The sequence below is a fragment of the Dermacentor silvarum genome, chromosome 7, assembly GCF_013339745.2.
Source record: "Dermacentor silvarum isolate Dsil-2018 chromosome 7, BIME_Dsil_1.4, whole genome shotgun sequence".
Taxonomy (NCBI): Eukaryota; Metazoa; Arthropoda; class Arachnida; order Ixodida; family Ixodidae; genus Dermacentor; species Dermacentor silvarum.
In genome coordinates, this window is record NC_051160.1 from 24350393 (window position 1) to 24368615 (window position 18223).

At 45.5% G+C, this 18223-nt stretch overlaps 1 protein-coding gene across 1 annotated transcript in view; it reads left to right on the forward strand.

The window, feature by feature from the left end:
* LOC119457750 (uncharacterized) overlaps positions 1-18223 on the forward strand; it is a 32643-nt gene that overhangs the window by 9362 nt on the left and 5058 nt on the right. The window contains exons 4-9 of the mRNA XM_037719402.2: positions 3806-3868; positions 5664-5726; positions 9100-9141; positions 11198-11257; positions 13877-13939; positions 17774-17899. Of these exons, the coding sequence (XP_037575330.1) occupies positions 3806-3868; positions 5664-5726; positions 9100-9141; positions 11198-11257; positions 13877-13939; positions 17774-17886 (404 nt within the window). The 3' untranslated portion in view covers positions 17887-17899. The remainder of the gene's footprint in view (positions 1-3805; positions 3869-5663; positions 5727-9099; positions 9142-11197; positions 11258-13876; positions 13940-17773; positions 17900-18223) is intronic.

Below are 18223 nucleotides of genomic sequence, written 5' to 3' on the forward strand. Positions count from 1 at the left end.
TTCAAATAGGAATTCTGTTTGTCACAGCTATAGAGATGAGACGACAAACAATAATTTCTGCTACCGATATATGGCTGTGAACAAAATTAGATAATGTCGTCTTGATTTTCTTTATTCGACGATCATAGCACCCATGTCTCTCATCTGTGCCCAACGAACAAGTGATCCATTGAATGGGAAGTGAAAGAAAACAAACATTTATTGACCGTGACATTGACCCCGTCTTCTACTGTATGTATGGATCAGTAGACACTATTTACATAGTGTCTACTGTCGTGGAAGGATCAGGCGATGGGCCGTGAACGTAGTGAATGTGTACAACAAAAGTGGCACATAGTGTAAAGCGCAGAATGTCGGGAGTGGCGCAGCTCTCTTACATGCAGGAAAAGCATTTGGATGAAAGGTGGTGAGGGGTAGACATGAAGGGGCATGAAGGCACAAAAGGGCAATACCAGGAGATGTTGAGGGCACTCGAATGTTGTTCACTGACCTGACGTGATAAAGGGGAGCCGCTACTTCAAAGCGAAATCAGGAAAATAATCAGCAATGATGCATGATACAAAAAAAAAAAGGAAACAGTCTAAGTAAATGAGCTATATATGCACGCCACATAAAGCTGCGCAGACGATACATTGGAAGTGATTATGAATGCATTATCTGTTAGCTTGCGGTGAAATCTAGTTAAACTGGGAGGTTATTATGCAGCACGCGGAGTGTAAACTGCCGAGCAGCAGGAAACAAAGGAACACTTTATTGCGAGAAGCAGGTGTATTTATACACAGGCAGACCTGGCTTGCGCATGCGTATCAACAATATTCTTGATGACGTTGCCACTGGTCACACGGAGTATCTATCTAGGTGGGCTGCAAGAATATGAGGGATGCTGATAAAGTGAGTCCTAGAACCTGAATGCTGCCTTGATGATTCGAACAGAAAGCCGCAAATAGTGTAAAGTTTTTTCTAACGCAAGCTGAGTTTAGCTTTTTGAATCATGTTTAATCACATGCGGTGTATATACTGCTGTTGTACAATGTGGTAGTACAATTTATTTTTTCAGGCTTTGGTGCAATCCGCGTTGTATATATTGGTCACGTGTTTAGTGCATTTTAGCGTCAGTAGAGACAGCGGCTGGGATCGTCTCCTCTTTTTCGTCTTTGTCTAGTTGTTGCGCTGACAGATGATGGATATATTCCAACTCGCCCAGTTCTCACTACTTGTTTGTCGTTTTCGTCATGTCCGCATTCATTCGAGAACGGGAAAGCGCCCGACAAACGCGAAATATCTTTAGACACACTTTGTGTGTCTCATGACCGTATAAAGCCATCATGATATGAAGCCAAGGACAGCCTAGGGATGATTAGCTCTGGTTGAAATATACATGTAGAAAATAATGAAGGAAATGTGAAATGAAACCGGACGAGAACACAACTTGTCGCTGTTGGGAACCTAACCTACAACCTTCGCATTACGCGTGCGATGCATTATCAGTTGTGCGATGGCGACGGCCATCAATCCGTCCACTAAATCGTTCTAGTTCATTCATAGAGGTCTCGAATCGGGCAGCCTTGATGCCATCAGGTAGATACGAGCGTTCATTAGCCACGTGCCAGCTCTCTTAAGTTCACGTGTTAGTGAACGAATTGATAGCCGTCACTGTAGCACAATTCGTAGTGCATCGCACGCGTAATGCGAAAGTTGTGAGTTCGGTTACCACCGGTGACAAGTTATATTTTCGAGCACTTTCATTTCCCCCTTTCTTCGCTCATTTTATCATTTATTTGTGAGCCAGAGCTAATTACCCGTATGCATTCCTTGGCTTCCTTGCATGCTGGCTTTATATGGTCTGGATTACCGAAAATTGAGCTCCTCTGTTTCCAATCTATCTTTTGTGTATGCAATATAGAGTATGTAATATAATATATAGCAGTCTCTCCCCCCCCCCCCCCCCCCCGGCCCCTCCTCTGCCATCTCCTGGACAAAATTTCTGGCTAGGCCACTGGTCCACGTGCTATGTGCAACAGGGCATATGCACATTTTTGGCCAATGCCCCAGAAAGGGCATGTGCCACTAGGAATGTTATCCAATATGCAAGTAGAACAACCGACAAAAAGTGATGAAGTCGGCAACAGGAGTAGCCGAGTGTGGAGGAAGAAGTCAAGTGAAAAACAGAATGGGATTAGAGCGTGCATTGAGCGATAAATGTTAAGTTACATTGAAGGGAATATGGTACTGAAGGCCAAGAAAGCTTCACTTAAGACTGATTTCACATGTGCGTGCGATCCGGCAGTGTTTGTTTTTTAGATCTGTAGTTATAGAAATGTAGTGACACTTAAACAATATAAATAAAATAGCAGCCTGAAATAGAATTATTTCGTGCTGAAACAGGACTGTCATTTCATGCGGGCGCACGTCATCCTAGCTAAAGCCAGAGTGGCCTGAAAATTCTCTTATGTGGAGTACGTTCTCCCCGAAATCCGCGTAAGGGTTTCAATAGCCACACGAGCGGTTTACCTCACGTAACGAAGCGCTTCTAGGAGCACTTATGTTGAGCAGGGCCCCTGTACGATGTAATTGACCTACATATATTTATATGTGCTGTGCTAGGGACAGGTGCTTACTATCTAACTTAGGCCAGGAAAAGAGAGCGAGAGAGAGTGATAAAATATTTTTATTGGTCCAGGGCCCTCACATTTCGCGGCATCGTATCCAAGTTGTGCGCAAAAGTAGAAGTATCAGCATTCTGGTGCAGTTTACTGATATATTAAAATAGTAAGAAGAAATGAAGTGCAGGACATCGACATCGAAGATAGAAATTTGCTGAAGATTGTAATACCTCCAGAAAACTTTTACTCCTACATCAGATATACAACTTTTCCCATAAAGAAGCTTGTCGCGCAGTTACACACTGTCACAGGCCAGTTAAAGCATTACACCAGAGCAGTGGCTTCAAACCCTTTGAAGAAGGCTATATATGATGACAAAATGATTGCAGAGCTGAGACTAACGCGATAACGTGAAGCTTCGCTCCGTTTCAAACCATCGTTTCAAAGGCCACTGTAGGTGAAAAAATATTGAAGGGCCAAGAAACATGCAATGGCGCGAAGCGTCGTCTACATAACCAGGGTTTCAAAGGTTACTGTAGCATCTTTTATCTCTTGAATGATTGAGTATACGGCAATTCTAGCTTACGAAGTTCTTAGTAAAGCACTGCACGTGCCCGGGCCGGGCCGTCCGAAGCGTTCTTCAGCGAGCTCGGGCCGGGCTTGAAACCACGAGCCCACGCCGGACTCGGGCCCGCTCATTAAAGGGTCGAAGTCAGGCCTTCGAGCACACGCGAACGTTATGCATTGCACGGTTCAAGGCATTCTGTGCCGAGCTGAAGTGACAAGTACAAAGAGTTGGCTCTTAGTAGACCTTAGCAACGAAAATTGGCAAACAGATGCAGTTAAACTGTTTATTTTCCACAAAGCGAACACTATTTCCGCGTAAGGGAAAACTAATTATACAAAAAAGCCTCTCTTCAAACAATGTCCCTGTTTCCGCGTTTGCGATTGCACCATTACCACTCTCGATACTGTTATATTACTTTGAAGGCATGACTCTTGCTAATTGGGCGTTATCTTATGCCGTCTGTTCGTGAATTCACCTGTATATATATATATATATATATATATATATATATATATATATATATATATATCGGTAACACGGGCGTGGGCTGGGCTCGTGCTTCATGAAGCGGGCCCGTGCAGTTCTCTAGCTCTTAGGCGGCATAGTGAAGCAGACACAACTTATATGATCGCAGGTAATCAGCGCAAACCCAACAAGGGACATAATCCGCGTCACCCGAAGAAACCGGGAAATGCGGGTGAGTACAGCTAACCAGCTGCTCTCAAATACCATTCCGTAGTAATAAGAAATGTATGTGATGATTACAGCTAGACCAAGCATCATTGCCGCGCAGGCTACTACGTGGATCATAATGGGAAGCCTGTCGGACTAGACAGGCAGACCAGCAAAGAGGTCAAAGGTTCCAAGCGAGACCAGTGGTGCATGCTTTTGATTTTCGTCATTCTGGATGATTTGTTCTTGTAATCGAGTTATTCGTCCATGAACGACTGGAGAGTTAATCAAATATCCAAAAGAAAACCTTACACAGGAAGCTTTATTTCACATTTACTTAATAAACATTCACAAGTCAACTCTTATTATGGAAAAAATGCACAAAGCTGTTTAGAACTAGCTTCTAAATACAGCAATTGACTCGGAGGGTGAAGTAAAAAAAAAGGTACTGGCGTTGTGATTCAACCATCGGAAATACTAGCGCTTTGTGGGAGAGTTTTTATTCCTTATGACTGCATTTCCAAAAGGAAAAAAAAAAAAAAGGACGCAGGAGCACCGCACAGTTGAAATAAAGTGTGCCTCTTTCGTTACGGGGAAGTGTAGTGGAGGCTGCCCATGCTACACAGGTTAAGGGAAGACCGGGTGAATCCTCATATTTTAGTGGCTAGGACCCCTCCTGGCAGGAAACGTTTTAAATCGAAATGTCAAGCATTTTCACGAAAATTATGCTGCAAGTGTGCTCTTACCTTGTAAAGTTAGTTGAGTCGACGGAGAAAAACAATGCTCAAGAAATGCTGCGCTTATGAGCCAGGCCATCGCGCAGGGGTTCGGCTGGCGCGGACAGAACACCACGCTCCATGGAGTGGTTCAAGCCACTGGGAGCGGCGTTTTTAACATACTTGAGGCTTTGTTGCATCGTAGTTAATATGACTTTTCTGTGATATTCCCATCTATAGACATTTCTGTGGCGTATCATATTTACTAGAACGCGTCTCTCCGTAAACCTACCAATTTATTGTAGAATTGAAAGAACCGACATTGACATGGAGTGATCTCGGTCACTTAGCGGGGCTAGAGTGGGCTATAGTCTTCTTAGCTAAAGCCAGAGCGGCTTGAAAATTCTCCGTTGTGGAATACGTTTTCACCAAAGTCCACGTAGTACGTAATGTCTTCAATAGCCACACGATCGCTGTACATCCTGTGCGAATTCAACATCATCTTTAGTGATGAAGGTCTTGTAGAAGCACTTTCTTTAGCTATACCTCTCTTACGGTGTGATTGACCTACATGTACTTATATGGTGCTGTGTGAGGGACCCATGCACTTTATGCATATTTTGAGGGAATGAGAACAATACCAATACGGAAAAGCCGGCAGTACATTTGACTGCAGCATTGAATACTATGAGTGGAGTTGCCGCCCTCTTTTAAGACCTAAGCCAGCTTTACTATTTTTTAGATGGAGCGATGAGGTTGAGTCATGTTCTTCTAGAGTTTTATTTATTTTGGTACCTATATGAACGATGTATTTATTCTTTTCTTTTCTTCTTAGCGGCCGCATGTCTGTATCTGCTGCTTTAATTCGCGCCTTTGTGCGAGGTTCCATAGCGACATTTTCCTCGCAAATATTTATTAATAAGGCGCACTTTCAAATGCAAACACGCGTGCTAGAGGGTGGTACAGTAGATTCGTAAATAATTCCTGCAGTAATGAAAGCCTGCTAGGAGCACTTTGACAATTGTTGAGCATTTTGAACTCGCGATTGATATTCACTGCTTTATAAGTGTCGCGTATGAGAGAAACCTGTTTGCATATTTTTAGGGCACGGTCCCAGCAAACCTGCAAACAAGCCTGCACCACATCTTCCTGGACACGAAAACGCGGGTGAGTGCAGTTGTTCCACCTCACGACATCTACTACTGATGTGATGTTTTGTAGCTAGGACCATGAATATTGGTCCTATATAGCTACAAAAAGCTTGACTTATTGGCGAACCCATACAGCCCATGCGTTTACTCTCCTTTTGCAGGGTAAGCTGTTATGGGCTTATTCCAATAGCCGTTTCAGTTGGCGATGATGTCCGCCACAGCCGGTGTCAGTCCGCAGCTATGGCCAGGCTCCTACCCACTATGGGGATTGGCCTAGAAATGGTTGGATTGTCTTGAGAAAGAAAAAAGTCGCAGGACTGCCCGATACATATGTGAAAAACATGTTATGGCATACCTGATTAAATCAAGCAGGCTAGGTGACTGTTACCGCCCCTTATCAAACAGACCTGCGCGGCACAACCAGCACAGTCACAGCGTAAGCTGGAGGAGCGGCTCTATAGGAGCTCCATTTTCGGTAGCACGCACTAGAGGGTCTTCGCGGCAAGTATTTTTGCGTCGTTTTCCCGAGAATAATCGCTACTGTCCACCCGGCGTCGACGGCGAGCTGCGGCTAGTGCTGCTCTATGCACGGCGATCTGCTGAGCCCGACATTGTCTGGTTGCAGCCGCGCGCGTAGCTCTACGATTCGCTTCTTCAGTAGCGGTTCGTACCTTGGGAGGAGGCGCCATAAAGGGTAACGAAGAGTAAACGCAGGTATCGAGACTACGCGGCGCACATGTCACATCCCTTGACCAGTGGCACGATACGATGCTGTTGACTATGATCATTTATTGGCATCCTCTTTGATTCGGGGTGGTTACAAATAGCCACCTAGCCTCCTTGATTAAATCAGGTATGCCATGTTTTTTATTTATGTATGGCGCAGGCCTGTGACTTCTTTCTTCCTCATGATAATCCAGCCATTTCTTAGCCAATCCCCCATAGTGGGTAGGAGCCTGGCAATAGCTGCGACGGCCAGCGGTGGTGGCGCCGGCGGAAAACATCGCCAACTGAAACAGTTATTGGAATGAGCCCATAATAGCTGACGCTGAAAAACATGCCTGACCGGATTATAGCAGGACCACAGTGACGAAATTAAGAAGGGTGTAAGAGTGGGCTTGTTGGTAAAACATGCTGTAAAGTTGGATTAACAATATATATCCACTGTTCTGTCCTGACCTTGGCCCGCATATATTATCATCGGATAAAATGTTTCTTAGCAGCGCGCACTCAATGTCTCTATCACCGTTGTTAAGAAAAGTTCATGCTAGACGAAATACTCGGGCTGATATAATTTACTCGTAATGTCAAAATCCCCTGTCATCGCGGTGACAGTTAACGCAGTCATTAGCTTAATCTACTGGGTCTCCCAGATAGCGTCTTAGCGTTTGGGTTTATTTCGCCAGAATTATGCGCACTCTTCAGTCACACATACAGAAAGATAAATGCAGTGTGGAAGGTGGGAAAAAAGGTGCGATAGAAACGCAAAAGCAAGGCAAAAAAGTGTCAACATTCTAAATGCTATACAAGCTACATGAATCGCGCATAGTACACCGAAAAAGGAAAGAAGGCCGAAATTTCACTAGTGAAAATACTTTTGCAGATGTGGGATACATCCATTAAACACATTTTAAAGAACTGTTATTCGTTCTCCTTAATGACTGACCGCATTATGAACTTCAGAAACATCGAGATATCTGACGTATACACGAGTTCTTTGCTGCCTACCGATTCGGGTTACGTTTAAGCAGCGTCATTGAGACCATTTCAGGGCCTATTTAATTACTCACCTGAATTCATATGGATGCGCGGACAAATCCTAGTGAGCTCAAATGAGGCTATGAATAATAAAGCCAACATGTTTTTAAATTGTGACGCAATAATTGAGCGGAATAAAAATGGTGATATTGTTGTACCACCTCTTTTCTCGACATATTACACATAGAGAGAGGAAAAAAAGAACACGTTGGCTTCTATGATGCAAACACAGCTTGTGAGTTAAATGCGTAATAAAAAATGTCACAGTTTCGCCCTAAGGGCGAAGCAATGAATGCGATAGCAACACAGCAATGTCATACGAAGTAAGGTGAGCGGCTTTGGTAGCAACAACACGCAGAACTGTTGTCGACGCCATCGGCGTTTTGCCCGCGTTAGCTCAAAATGCGTGCGGCGTTGGTGACTGTTGCTGGAGCCTCTGATATAAATAGGCACTTGGTGCCGCAGCTAAACGTCGCGTCCCTTCCTTCCCCCTCCCCCACGGCCTCTCGCGCGTCTGAAGAAGGCGCGTTTGCTCTACATATATGGTGATTGTAAAGGAGGAAAGAGACGCCTACTTCTGCAGCCCTTAAGGAAGCACGGCGCAGAACGCGCGTTTGTTCTCCGCCGTGCGTTCACTCCCCGTGAAAGAGCGCGTCCCTCGCGCCCTTTCACTCGCACATACAGCGTTCGGCGGCGCGCGGCCACGATTTCATCTCCATTGACGTCATACGGAACCTCACGGCGACGGCGACGGCGACGGCGACGGCGACGGCGACGCCGACGGCGACGGCGACGCCGACGGCAGAAATCTGCTTTTGAGTGTCCATATAATTGCTATCGCAATAATAATCATGCCGAGCAGAACTCTGATGAAATGAGGACGTAAGGTGTGATAACATCGACTGCGGAACGTATGGCCGTTCTTGTGGCAATTCAAATGATCATGTCTACAGAGCCATATTAAACACAACGCAGACAAATTCCACGTAACATATATAAGCGGTAGGAGCAAAAAGCATATTGAAGTAGTTGGCTGGTGGTGGCTACACAGCATGACGGCTTGCGATGAGTGTGTGCAGGCTTCCCCAATTTTGGTATCATTATGACATAAATTTAACCTATACATCTGTTGGGAACTCAACTGTGAGGCTAGAGAACTATTGTTGAGTTCTAACCAGAATGTCTTACTGCATGGAATTTCACCTTGCTGTTGGGTAAAGCATCTTATCTGAAAAAAATAGAGGAAGCAGCTGCAGTGCAGAGGATTACCTTATTACCTTGAGGGATCTTACCCTACAGTTCTCGGTAAAGAATTTTCTTACTGTATTGCTCTGGTGAAAACATACATGCCAGCCCTAAAACACTTCATTGTCATTATAATGACGCTTTACAAGGCATATAATTTAGAACTAAGATTTAATCTTTACCCAAATGTATATGATGACGATATATAGGGTTATGGGGGACTGGGAGAAGAGCGGTTATTTAACGACAGGACAACTATAGCACAGAACTGAATCAGCGTAATCAATTTCCTTTATGATTAAAAGCTTTTCTGTGCACAAGCGTTTAAATGAGGTAACCTTGCAATCCGTGTGTTCGTAAAACATGCACTCTATATACGTTTTTAGGGCCTGGAGCCATGCCGGATACGGATGGTTATGGGTATAACGGTGAGTGCAACTGTGCATTTCCTTTTAGGACAGAAAACTGTGCTGCAACTTACAATAGCAGGAACATTGTGATTTCCAAATAATTGTAACATTGTGCAGCGTTGTGACATACAAATCTTACAGCACCGAGGATTACTGCGTAACCCGATGTGCAGCGCAGTCGTACTTTTGGGCCTCAATGTCGCAAGTGTGTCTGTTTTTTCCTACAAGGGTCTATATAAGTGCGTGTTGATTTCAATCCTTGGAAAGCCTTTCTGAAGCACTGATTTTTTTCAGAAGGCCTATTGGTAGCTTTATTATAATCGATTATGCGACCGGTAAATTAGTAAATCAGTCACTTGATGATCGCTTTCTCAAGAAAATCAAAGAAATAAAATGTTTATTTTATTACTCACTTGTATTGGTGCACATGGGTGCTAGGCCAACAACGTAGAAGGCAAGAGAAAAATAGGACCCGCGCTAAGGAACAAGAGGAAAAAAGTCACAGGCCTGTGCGGCACACGCAGCACAGTCACAGCGTAAGTTGGTGGAGCGGCTCAAGAGTAGCTCCAATTTTGGCATCACACACAACAGGGTCTTCGCGGCAGTCTGTTCACCTCGTTTTGACGAGAACGATCTGAACTGTCCGTCCGACGTCGAAGGCGAGCTGCGTCTTGTAATGCTATCTCCCCAGCAGTCTGCTGAGCCCCATCAAGCCTTACAACTACAACTTACATGTCGGGCGCGCCGCGTTTGCAGGCACCTTAACTAGATGGCGCCACCATACTGGCGAAGGTTCGGCAGCTCGGGAGCGCGTTGATTGCGCGCCTCGTCTGAATCGCATATCGTCGTCTGCGCCTGCGGACGCTGCGTTTGCAGGCATCTTACCTAGATGGCGCCGCCATACTGGCGGAGACTCGAGTCGTCTCACATTGCGTTTGTCTTAGGGTACTTTCGGTGGCCCGATAGCAAGCGTTTGCTTGGCTCAGTGGTAGAGTATCCGGCGTCTAAGCAGCGGACGCGGGTTCGATCCCGGTGGGAATCGGGAACTTTTTTCGCGTTTCCGGCGATAGCGGTTACGCGGCTGACGCCGCCGGCGGCATCATCGCCAACCGAAACGGCTATTCGAATGAGCCCATAAACGCTTACGCTGTAAAAATTGTAATCCCCGGCTGTTAAACGGACACTAAAAGCAAATATTAAGTTGATGAGGGCTGCTAAAATACCATTCCAGAAACCTCGTAGTGCTTATTTCGTGTCAAGAAAAGACTCACTTTACGAGAAAGTTGTGTCTGAAGGGTCCGCATACCTTTAGTGCAATTCAACTCGCCCGCCACCAAGCGGACAGTTGTGATGTTGCATGCGCCTTCACCGCCGTTTGCAAGAATATACATGTGGAACAGAAGATAAATGGCAAAGATAAAAAAGAGCTGCGACATGCCTCTATGGCGTTGCCTCTTGCTGACCTGCAGCGTACTGGGCTCTTTTCTTGTCTAATATGTACCCACACAATTACCTGGCCCAAATGCATTTTGTATTGATAAAGACTCACTGTAGTTGAGGATGCATGTACCCGATTATTAAGCTGTCAACTGACTACGCGCAGACGTCAATAATTTAGGGTCTTCCCTATGAAGCCTCTTTTTAAGACAGCGTAATTGTGATGTGGTATTAAAATATATTTGTGACGAGCTGTTGCTCACCTATTGCGTTATCAAAAACATCTTCGAGGAAGCCATGTACCCGGCGCTGAACTGCTACGATGCGCGCACATGACGCGAAAGTGCTTAGTCAACAGGACTAATCGACCTATTAAAACCCTGCTGCGGCGTAAAAAAACATTTCGGGCTCAGGTGCCGTCTTACCACACAAACATATACAAAAGAAAAGCATTTAAATCCCAAGTTTAATCTTGTGACAGCACCGTGCTGCTTCTGTGTATACACTATCATCTGAATTGAATTGTTTCAACGAATATTTTGACCCTTCTTGCCAGCTAAGCGCATTAGACTTTAGCCGATGACGTAATATAACTGTAGCAAATACAATAACCTCCTTTTTATTTGTATATTGGCAGGGCACGGAGGAAGTAACCTTTTAATGTACGGCCAACTCGCAACTGAAATGGTGTCTTCATGTAAGTGTGGCTGCTGTCGTTTTCACGGACGCAAAGTCTTCTATAGTGCATGACGACTGTATGATTGATTTCCCGAGTGCTGCTCCAGGAGCGCGTGCTTTTTGGAGAGTAAAAGATTGTGGAATTGCACGCTTGCTCTGGTTCCTTCAGTGAGTATTGAATACATGTCTGCATGAAGTATACTGCGCCTGCTCGTTGCACAAAGATAGTTGTGGCCTCGCAGAAATTTTTTTAATGCTGCCGGTATCACGACTGCTGCTTTGTAGGATGACCGATGAGACGTGGCATCGCCCCCTAATTTTATTCAGGAATGTAGTATGACGAGTGGAATCACAGCTGTAGCGTCTAGCCCGGAAAATGACAAATGCATTAGATTTACTGCTAGTTACTCGAGTCACAAGCCGATACTCATTGCTGAGAAGGACCCGCGCTTATAAAATGCTGCTTCTTCTTGTTTCTCTCCTTCTTCTTGTTTTTTTGTCCTTGTCGTTCTTGTTCTCGTTGTGCTTGCTGTTCTCTCTCTCTTTGTTCTTGTTCTTCTTGTTCTTGTTGTACTTGTTGCTGTTCTTCTTCCTGGGTGTTATGCCAACTGTTACTCGGAGTGTCGAACCAAAAGAAATACCGGTTTGTTTCGGTTTCAACGTCACGTGATCTTTGTGTTTCTTCAGGTTTTTACTACAGACCTGTGGCGAGTGAAACTGTGGCATGTTATTTTAGGTGTCTAAGACAGATCAAATTCACTGCGTATTAAATAAATTACAACTTCAAACTTCCAGTCTGTAGCAAATAAAGAAGCCAACATTTGACATTTTACTCAGTTTGCTGCTTCTTTAGAAAAAAAGAGGACATTGATGTTTCTGAACGATGATGCACATCTGCACGTGGCACGTTATCTTGCGCTTGCTCAGGGTTGACAACGAAGACAAAACTGCGCACATGGTGCCCCACATAACATAAGGCTATGCCCTTCCATATCACCCGATCAAACCACCATGGGCGATGATTCAACCTTCGGTATGCCTGCATGTCCCCGGCATACTAAAGAAATCATTGGTTCCCGTTAGCGGACTACAACAACTTGCTCTGGCATACATCTGGTCAGAATACCAGACCTATGTTCATGTGTACACTGACAGATCCGCGTCACCAAAGGTATCGACAGCAGCTGTAGTGATACCCGCCCAGCAGATGACTCGAGCTTTCATTCTAGATCATAATTCTACATCCACCGCTGCAGAGCTTGTGGCTATTCGGGAAGCGATTCGCCATATGTGCGGGGAACGACCTCAAGAGTGGTGCATATTCACGGACTCAAGTCACGCGCTGCAAATTTTGGGATGCTTCCTGCGCCACACCGCATATCAGGTTCTGGCACTGCAGATCACCGAGCTACTTTCATGCGCTCAAGAAAAACACTACTGCATAGTGTTCCAATGGATCCCAGGACACTGTGGGCTCAATGGTAATGAGATGGCCGATGCTGAAGCCTGCGAACTGTAGTGCCGTTCTCTAGACCGGACATCACATGCCTCCTATCGGAATTAATGAGGAGTGCGACGAGAAGATACTGGGCCCAGCCAGACGCTCGCCACGTCGGCCTTAAAAGGCTGCATCCTGATATGCAATTTTCTGTTCTGCGTGGAATTCCACGCCCTAATACCTGCCTGATACACAGACTGCGAATAGGTATCGCTTTCACGCGCAAATACTTGCACATCATTGGACCGGCAGACTCCCCGGACTGTTCAGTGTGTGGCGTTGTAGAGAGTATAGACCACGTGCTCGTGGTGTGCCCTGTGTATGCACGCGAAAGACTGACACTGGCAGCTACCTTGAGGCATTTAGACAATAGACCACTGTCGGAGGACCTCTTGCTAGGCGCATGGCCACAGAGTTCGCAGAAGATAGAGACAATGCGTGCTCTTTCCGGTTTCTTAGACGACACGGGCCTGGATTCATGCTTGTGATAACACGCAAGCGATGTGTTCTTTCACCTCGTTTGTCCCATTATCATGCCCCATTGTGACCCCATTTCTTCCCCTCTTCTCCTTCCCTTACGTAGAGTAGCCGGCCAGATACTCCATTTTCCGGCCGACCTCTCTACATTTTCCAATCAATAAATTACTTCTTCTAGAAATGCTCAGTGAAAGGACAAACTGTACCCAAATATCCCCACTATAACAAATATGTTTTCAGGAGCGCATTTTCTCATAAAAGCGAAGCTTTGTAAGCCTTCTTTCTCGTTGATTCGTGCTTGGGCGGATCCTGCACAGATTGGTGGGCAGGTGGGCCGACCTTCCATAGATTGGAAGATCAAAGTCAGCTGGTCCCATAGACGTCGTGATGAAAAGTGCACCTGTAAGTGTAAAACAATGTATGACGTGGGTCGCGTAGTAGAGGTTTGCCGTGTCATGCTGATTTCCGGGCTGGTACGCAATCGCTGGGGGGCAAAGCGCGCTCCTGAAGACGAAAAGATCTATAGCATGCAATGAAACGTTTTACGAAAGGTTCGCTTGACATGGATACGAATATATGCGTTGGATCTGCATAATTGTTTTTAACCTAGTATATTTGTATCCTCGATAAGTGGAATTTAAAATCGCTTCACGCATGTTTCAGTGGGCAATTCTGCAAACGACATAACACGGACAGTGTTGGAATCTCATGGAAGAGCAAGCGAAAGTGAGTACACCTGCAGCTTCTTTGCAAATGTGAACTGCGGAGCAATGCTGCATAACGTCATTATTAGATTTAATTGTTTTTACGGAATAGTGTGACACCGCCGAACCACAATAAGTTTTATTGCGATATCAATTATATGGGCACTCCAAGCACATTTCTACCTGTCGCCGTCGTCGTCACCTGTGAGGTTCCGTATAAAGTCCCAAGCAGGGTAACGTCGTCGCCGCGTGCCGTACACTGTATGTGCGAGTGAAAGTTTGCGAGGGTAAGCCAACGATCGCGGCTCAATCTCTCGCGGGCGAGGGAGGAAGGCGGGACGGAAGCGCGCCATCCTCGTCGCGCGTGAGGGCGAAGGGTGGGAGGATGGGGAGGGGGCGGACGTTCTACTACTGCGGTAGGTGCTGCTTACGGCGCAGGATCGTGAAAGTGATCTGCGACGCACACAAAGTGCGCGCCCTCGCATGCCTCATCTTCAAATCGATCTGCGATTTGGACAAAGTGCAACTAGTGTCGGTAGCTTTGTATGCGCTGTGCTTTCGACATTTAGTTCGCGTTCAAGCGAGAAACGGCGCGAAGGTTAATTCGCTCGCTGCAGCTGCCGTGCCTCCTCCCGCCTGCGTTTGGCAGCGAGTTTCCGCGGTCATCGAGCGAGATGTGTTCATGTTTACCCTTGCGCGTGTGACACCATGCTTGTTAATTTAGTCAGTAACCGAATGTTCGCAAGTTTATACAGCCGATAAAGCTACTATCTTGCTTCGTATGGCTGTCTACTAATTTGCTATCGCAATCGATGCTTCGCCTTTCGGGTGAAACTGCGACATTCCATTGCTGACTTGCACTAAGAATTCAATGCAAAGGCTGCCGCGGGGAGTGCAAGGCATGTGGTCACGTCGATACGATTACACCAATCCACTTGCGTTGGCAATCAGCGGCTTCATCTAGTTAGTCGGTGCGTCCGCGCATAGTTGAACTTTATTACGAGAAAAGAGCACAGCTATGGGCTTACAGAATTTTCGGTAGATCACTGGGACTGGATGAGTATGGGATGAGCTATATAAGAGAACTGTACAAAGCATAGCAGCTTTACTATCTAGACCCTGCTTCGGAAATCCCGCCTCCTAAGAAGAGAAAACCTACCGATGGCTTGACAATCTGCTGTAAGTGCGCTGGCAACTTTTACTCACGTACGAACAATGTCAGAATACGTAAAAGATGCAGTCAGATGTATTAGAAACGAATGCCGGTGCAAGGCGTAGTGACTGCCCGCGTGCTGTGAACAGCATGCGGGCATTTATATAATGGTGTCGCTACAAACCTGGCACAAGCTTCCTTGCACCTGATTAGACATTGAAGAAATGCTTACATGCTGCTGCAACAGCCACTTTGTGTTGATTGCAGTACTCATCAGGAGATAGCTCTCCGTCATTAGGTAATGTGCGCGGACGTTTTAGGTTTCTGCAGATCTTCGTGCTTGACTATATAGGAAATCCTCTCAGCCGCATTTTCAAGACACTTTCTTGCAGATTGTCCACTCTATTCAGCATGATTGTTTATGCTTATATTCTTTCTACCCACAAATATGACATCGCTTCCTTACAACAGTGACATTCATTTAAGAAAGAGAGCTTTTAACGAGGTGTGAAATATTTTTGTTAAAGTGTGAAAGAGCGAAGAACCTTGGCAGAAATAAGTCGCACAATGTAAACAAGCACGCGTTTGGGTAGGACGTGTCCAGGAGTACTCATCTAAACGACTGCTCTTGACGTTTCTATAGAATGAGGCCAACATTAGCTTGAATCAACCCGAGAACAGGCTGGCTTCAGGAAGGGATATTCTACAATGGATGACATTCATGTCATCAATCAGGTATTTCAGAAATCTGCAGAGTACAATCAACCTCTCTATATGGTATTTGATAGAATATAAAAAGGCATTTGATTCAGTTGAAATACCAGCAGTCATGGATGCATTGCGTAATCAAGGAGTACAGGAGGCATACGTGAATCTCTTGGGGAAAATCTACAACGATACCACAGCTATCTTGGTTCTCCACAAGAAAAGTAGAAAATAACTTATCAAGAAATGAATCAGGCAAGGAAACATAATTTGTCCAACGCTATTCACTGCATGCTTAGAAGAATCATTCAAGCTATTAGTCTGGGAAGGCTTAAGAGTGAGTATCAATGGTCAATACCTCACCAATCTTTGGTTTGCACATGACGTTGTCCTGTTCAGTAACACTGGGGATGAATTGCTACAAATTATTAAGGGTCTCAACCGACAAAGTGTAAGAGTAGGGTTGAAGACTAACATGCAGAAGATAATGATAATGTTTATAGCCTGGCAAGGGAAAAATAATTCAGGATCGCCAGTCAGCCTCTAGAGTTTTTACAGGAGTACATTTATCTAGGTCAATTACTCACAGGGGACCCTGATCGTGAGATAGAAATTTGCAGAAAAATAAAAATGGGTTCGAGTGCGCACGGCAGGCATTACCAAATTCTGACTGGGAGCTTACCCCTGTCGCTGAAAAACAAAGTGTACAATCATTGCATTCTACCGGTGCTAACATATGAGGCAGGAACTTGGAGGTTAACAAAGATGCTTGAGAACAAGTTAAGGACCGCGCAACGAGCGATGGAACGAAAAATGTTGGGTGTGACGTTAAGAGTAAGGAAGAGAGTGGTGTGGATCAGACATTAAACGGCGATAACCAATATTCTAGTCGACACGAAGAGAAAAAATGGAGCTGTGACAGACCATGTAATGCGTAGTACAGATAATCGGTGGGCCATTAGAGTTACAGAATGGGTCCAAAGGTGAGAGAAGCGCAGTTGAGGACGGCCGAAAATTAGGTGGGGGATGAAATTAGGAACTTTTCAGGCGCAAGTTGTAATCAGCTAGCGCAAGACAGTGGTAATTGCATATCGCTGGGAGAAGAGGCATACCTGCTGCAGAGAATACGTACGTTTGTGGTAATGAATATATTTAGATACCACTGATTTTATCACTGAGTAACATTGAAGAACAATGGCAGGATGCCTGGAAACCTTTAAAGATAATATTAATGGTAGAGCTCAGAAGTGCTTCGCAATTCAACTCAGTCGGCGCCCATCAGCGACGGCGTTCTTGCGCATTCCTGGCGCTTTTCCGAAGGTGATCCACGACAACGTTCCCAGTTCGGTGGTGTCATTGCGGCTCACCTTTGAACATGTATTGGAAACTTGAACAGTGAATTTGTGGTTGGGGACAAACACACCTTTTCAAGCGTTGAGGTCCCATAATGGCACAGCGCGCTTGTACCCATTTACCTGTAGGTACCCAGTGCCATCTCTAGTCTACCTCCCACTGCCACAGTGGATGATCTTCAACAAGGCGGCCTGTTGTTGTACAAGGGACACCCACTGACCCCGCACGTAATCACTATAGGACCGCCTTTCGAGATGCAACTTGCGGATTTTTCTGGACCAGCGGCCTGCGCGCGATGTTTCCAGCAGCCTGCGCACGCCAGAAGTCTAACAACGCTGTTTTGCTACAAACACATTCGCCGTTGCGTCGGATACACCAATGATGCCCATAGCCTCCGGGGTGCTATTAACGCTGCGCAGCAGCAAAGGACTCGTGTGCTTCTATCGCTGTCCTTGATTCGGAAGAAACTAATTATTAAAACACTGTGAACGTTTATTCACTTTTACTTGTGAATGCGCAACGCAGCTGCCCACTGCTTCTTAGAATACACGTCTGACTTTCGTGTTACGACAAATTTTTCTGAAAGATGAATCACTCACGTTTTTTTTCCTTTTATCCACTAACCTTGGCGATGTACGCTCTTAGATCCGGAGGATGGCAACGATGATGGCAACGTGAATGACAAGGCGGCTGGTAAGGCGCCTGGAAAGGTGGACGGCAAAGCGAATAATGGCAGGAAACCGGCAAAGCCTAGGTGAAGTGCAAAAATAGGTATGTGTATTGTATCCCTGGCATAACATATCAAATCTTGCTTTGACACCAAAAAGCGCACATAGACAAAATTTAAGGCGTATTTTGTAATCGAGCGAGCATGAATAATCACTGCCTGTACGCCATTTAAAGCAGCAAACACAATGTTCACCACCGGTTGGCTTTTTAAATATTTTTAGCCTGCTTATTTACTCCTTGTGCATAAAAAACAGAGGTCCCATCTGTGTATGCCTTACCGAACGTGCACCTTTGGCCAAAACTAGGCTGTGTTATGGTCTGGAGTGCATATACAGCAGGCATTACCAACTGCTTAATAGATGCTTA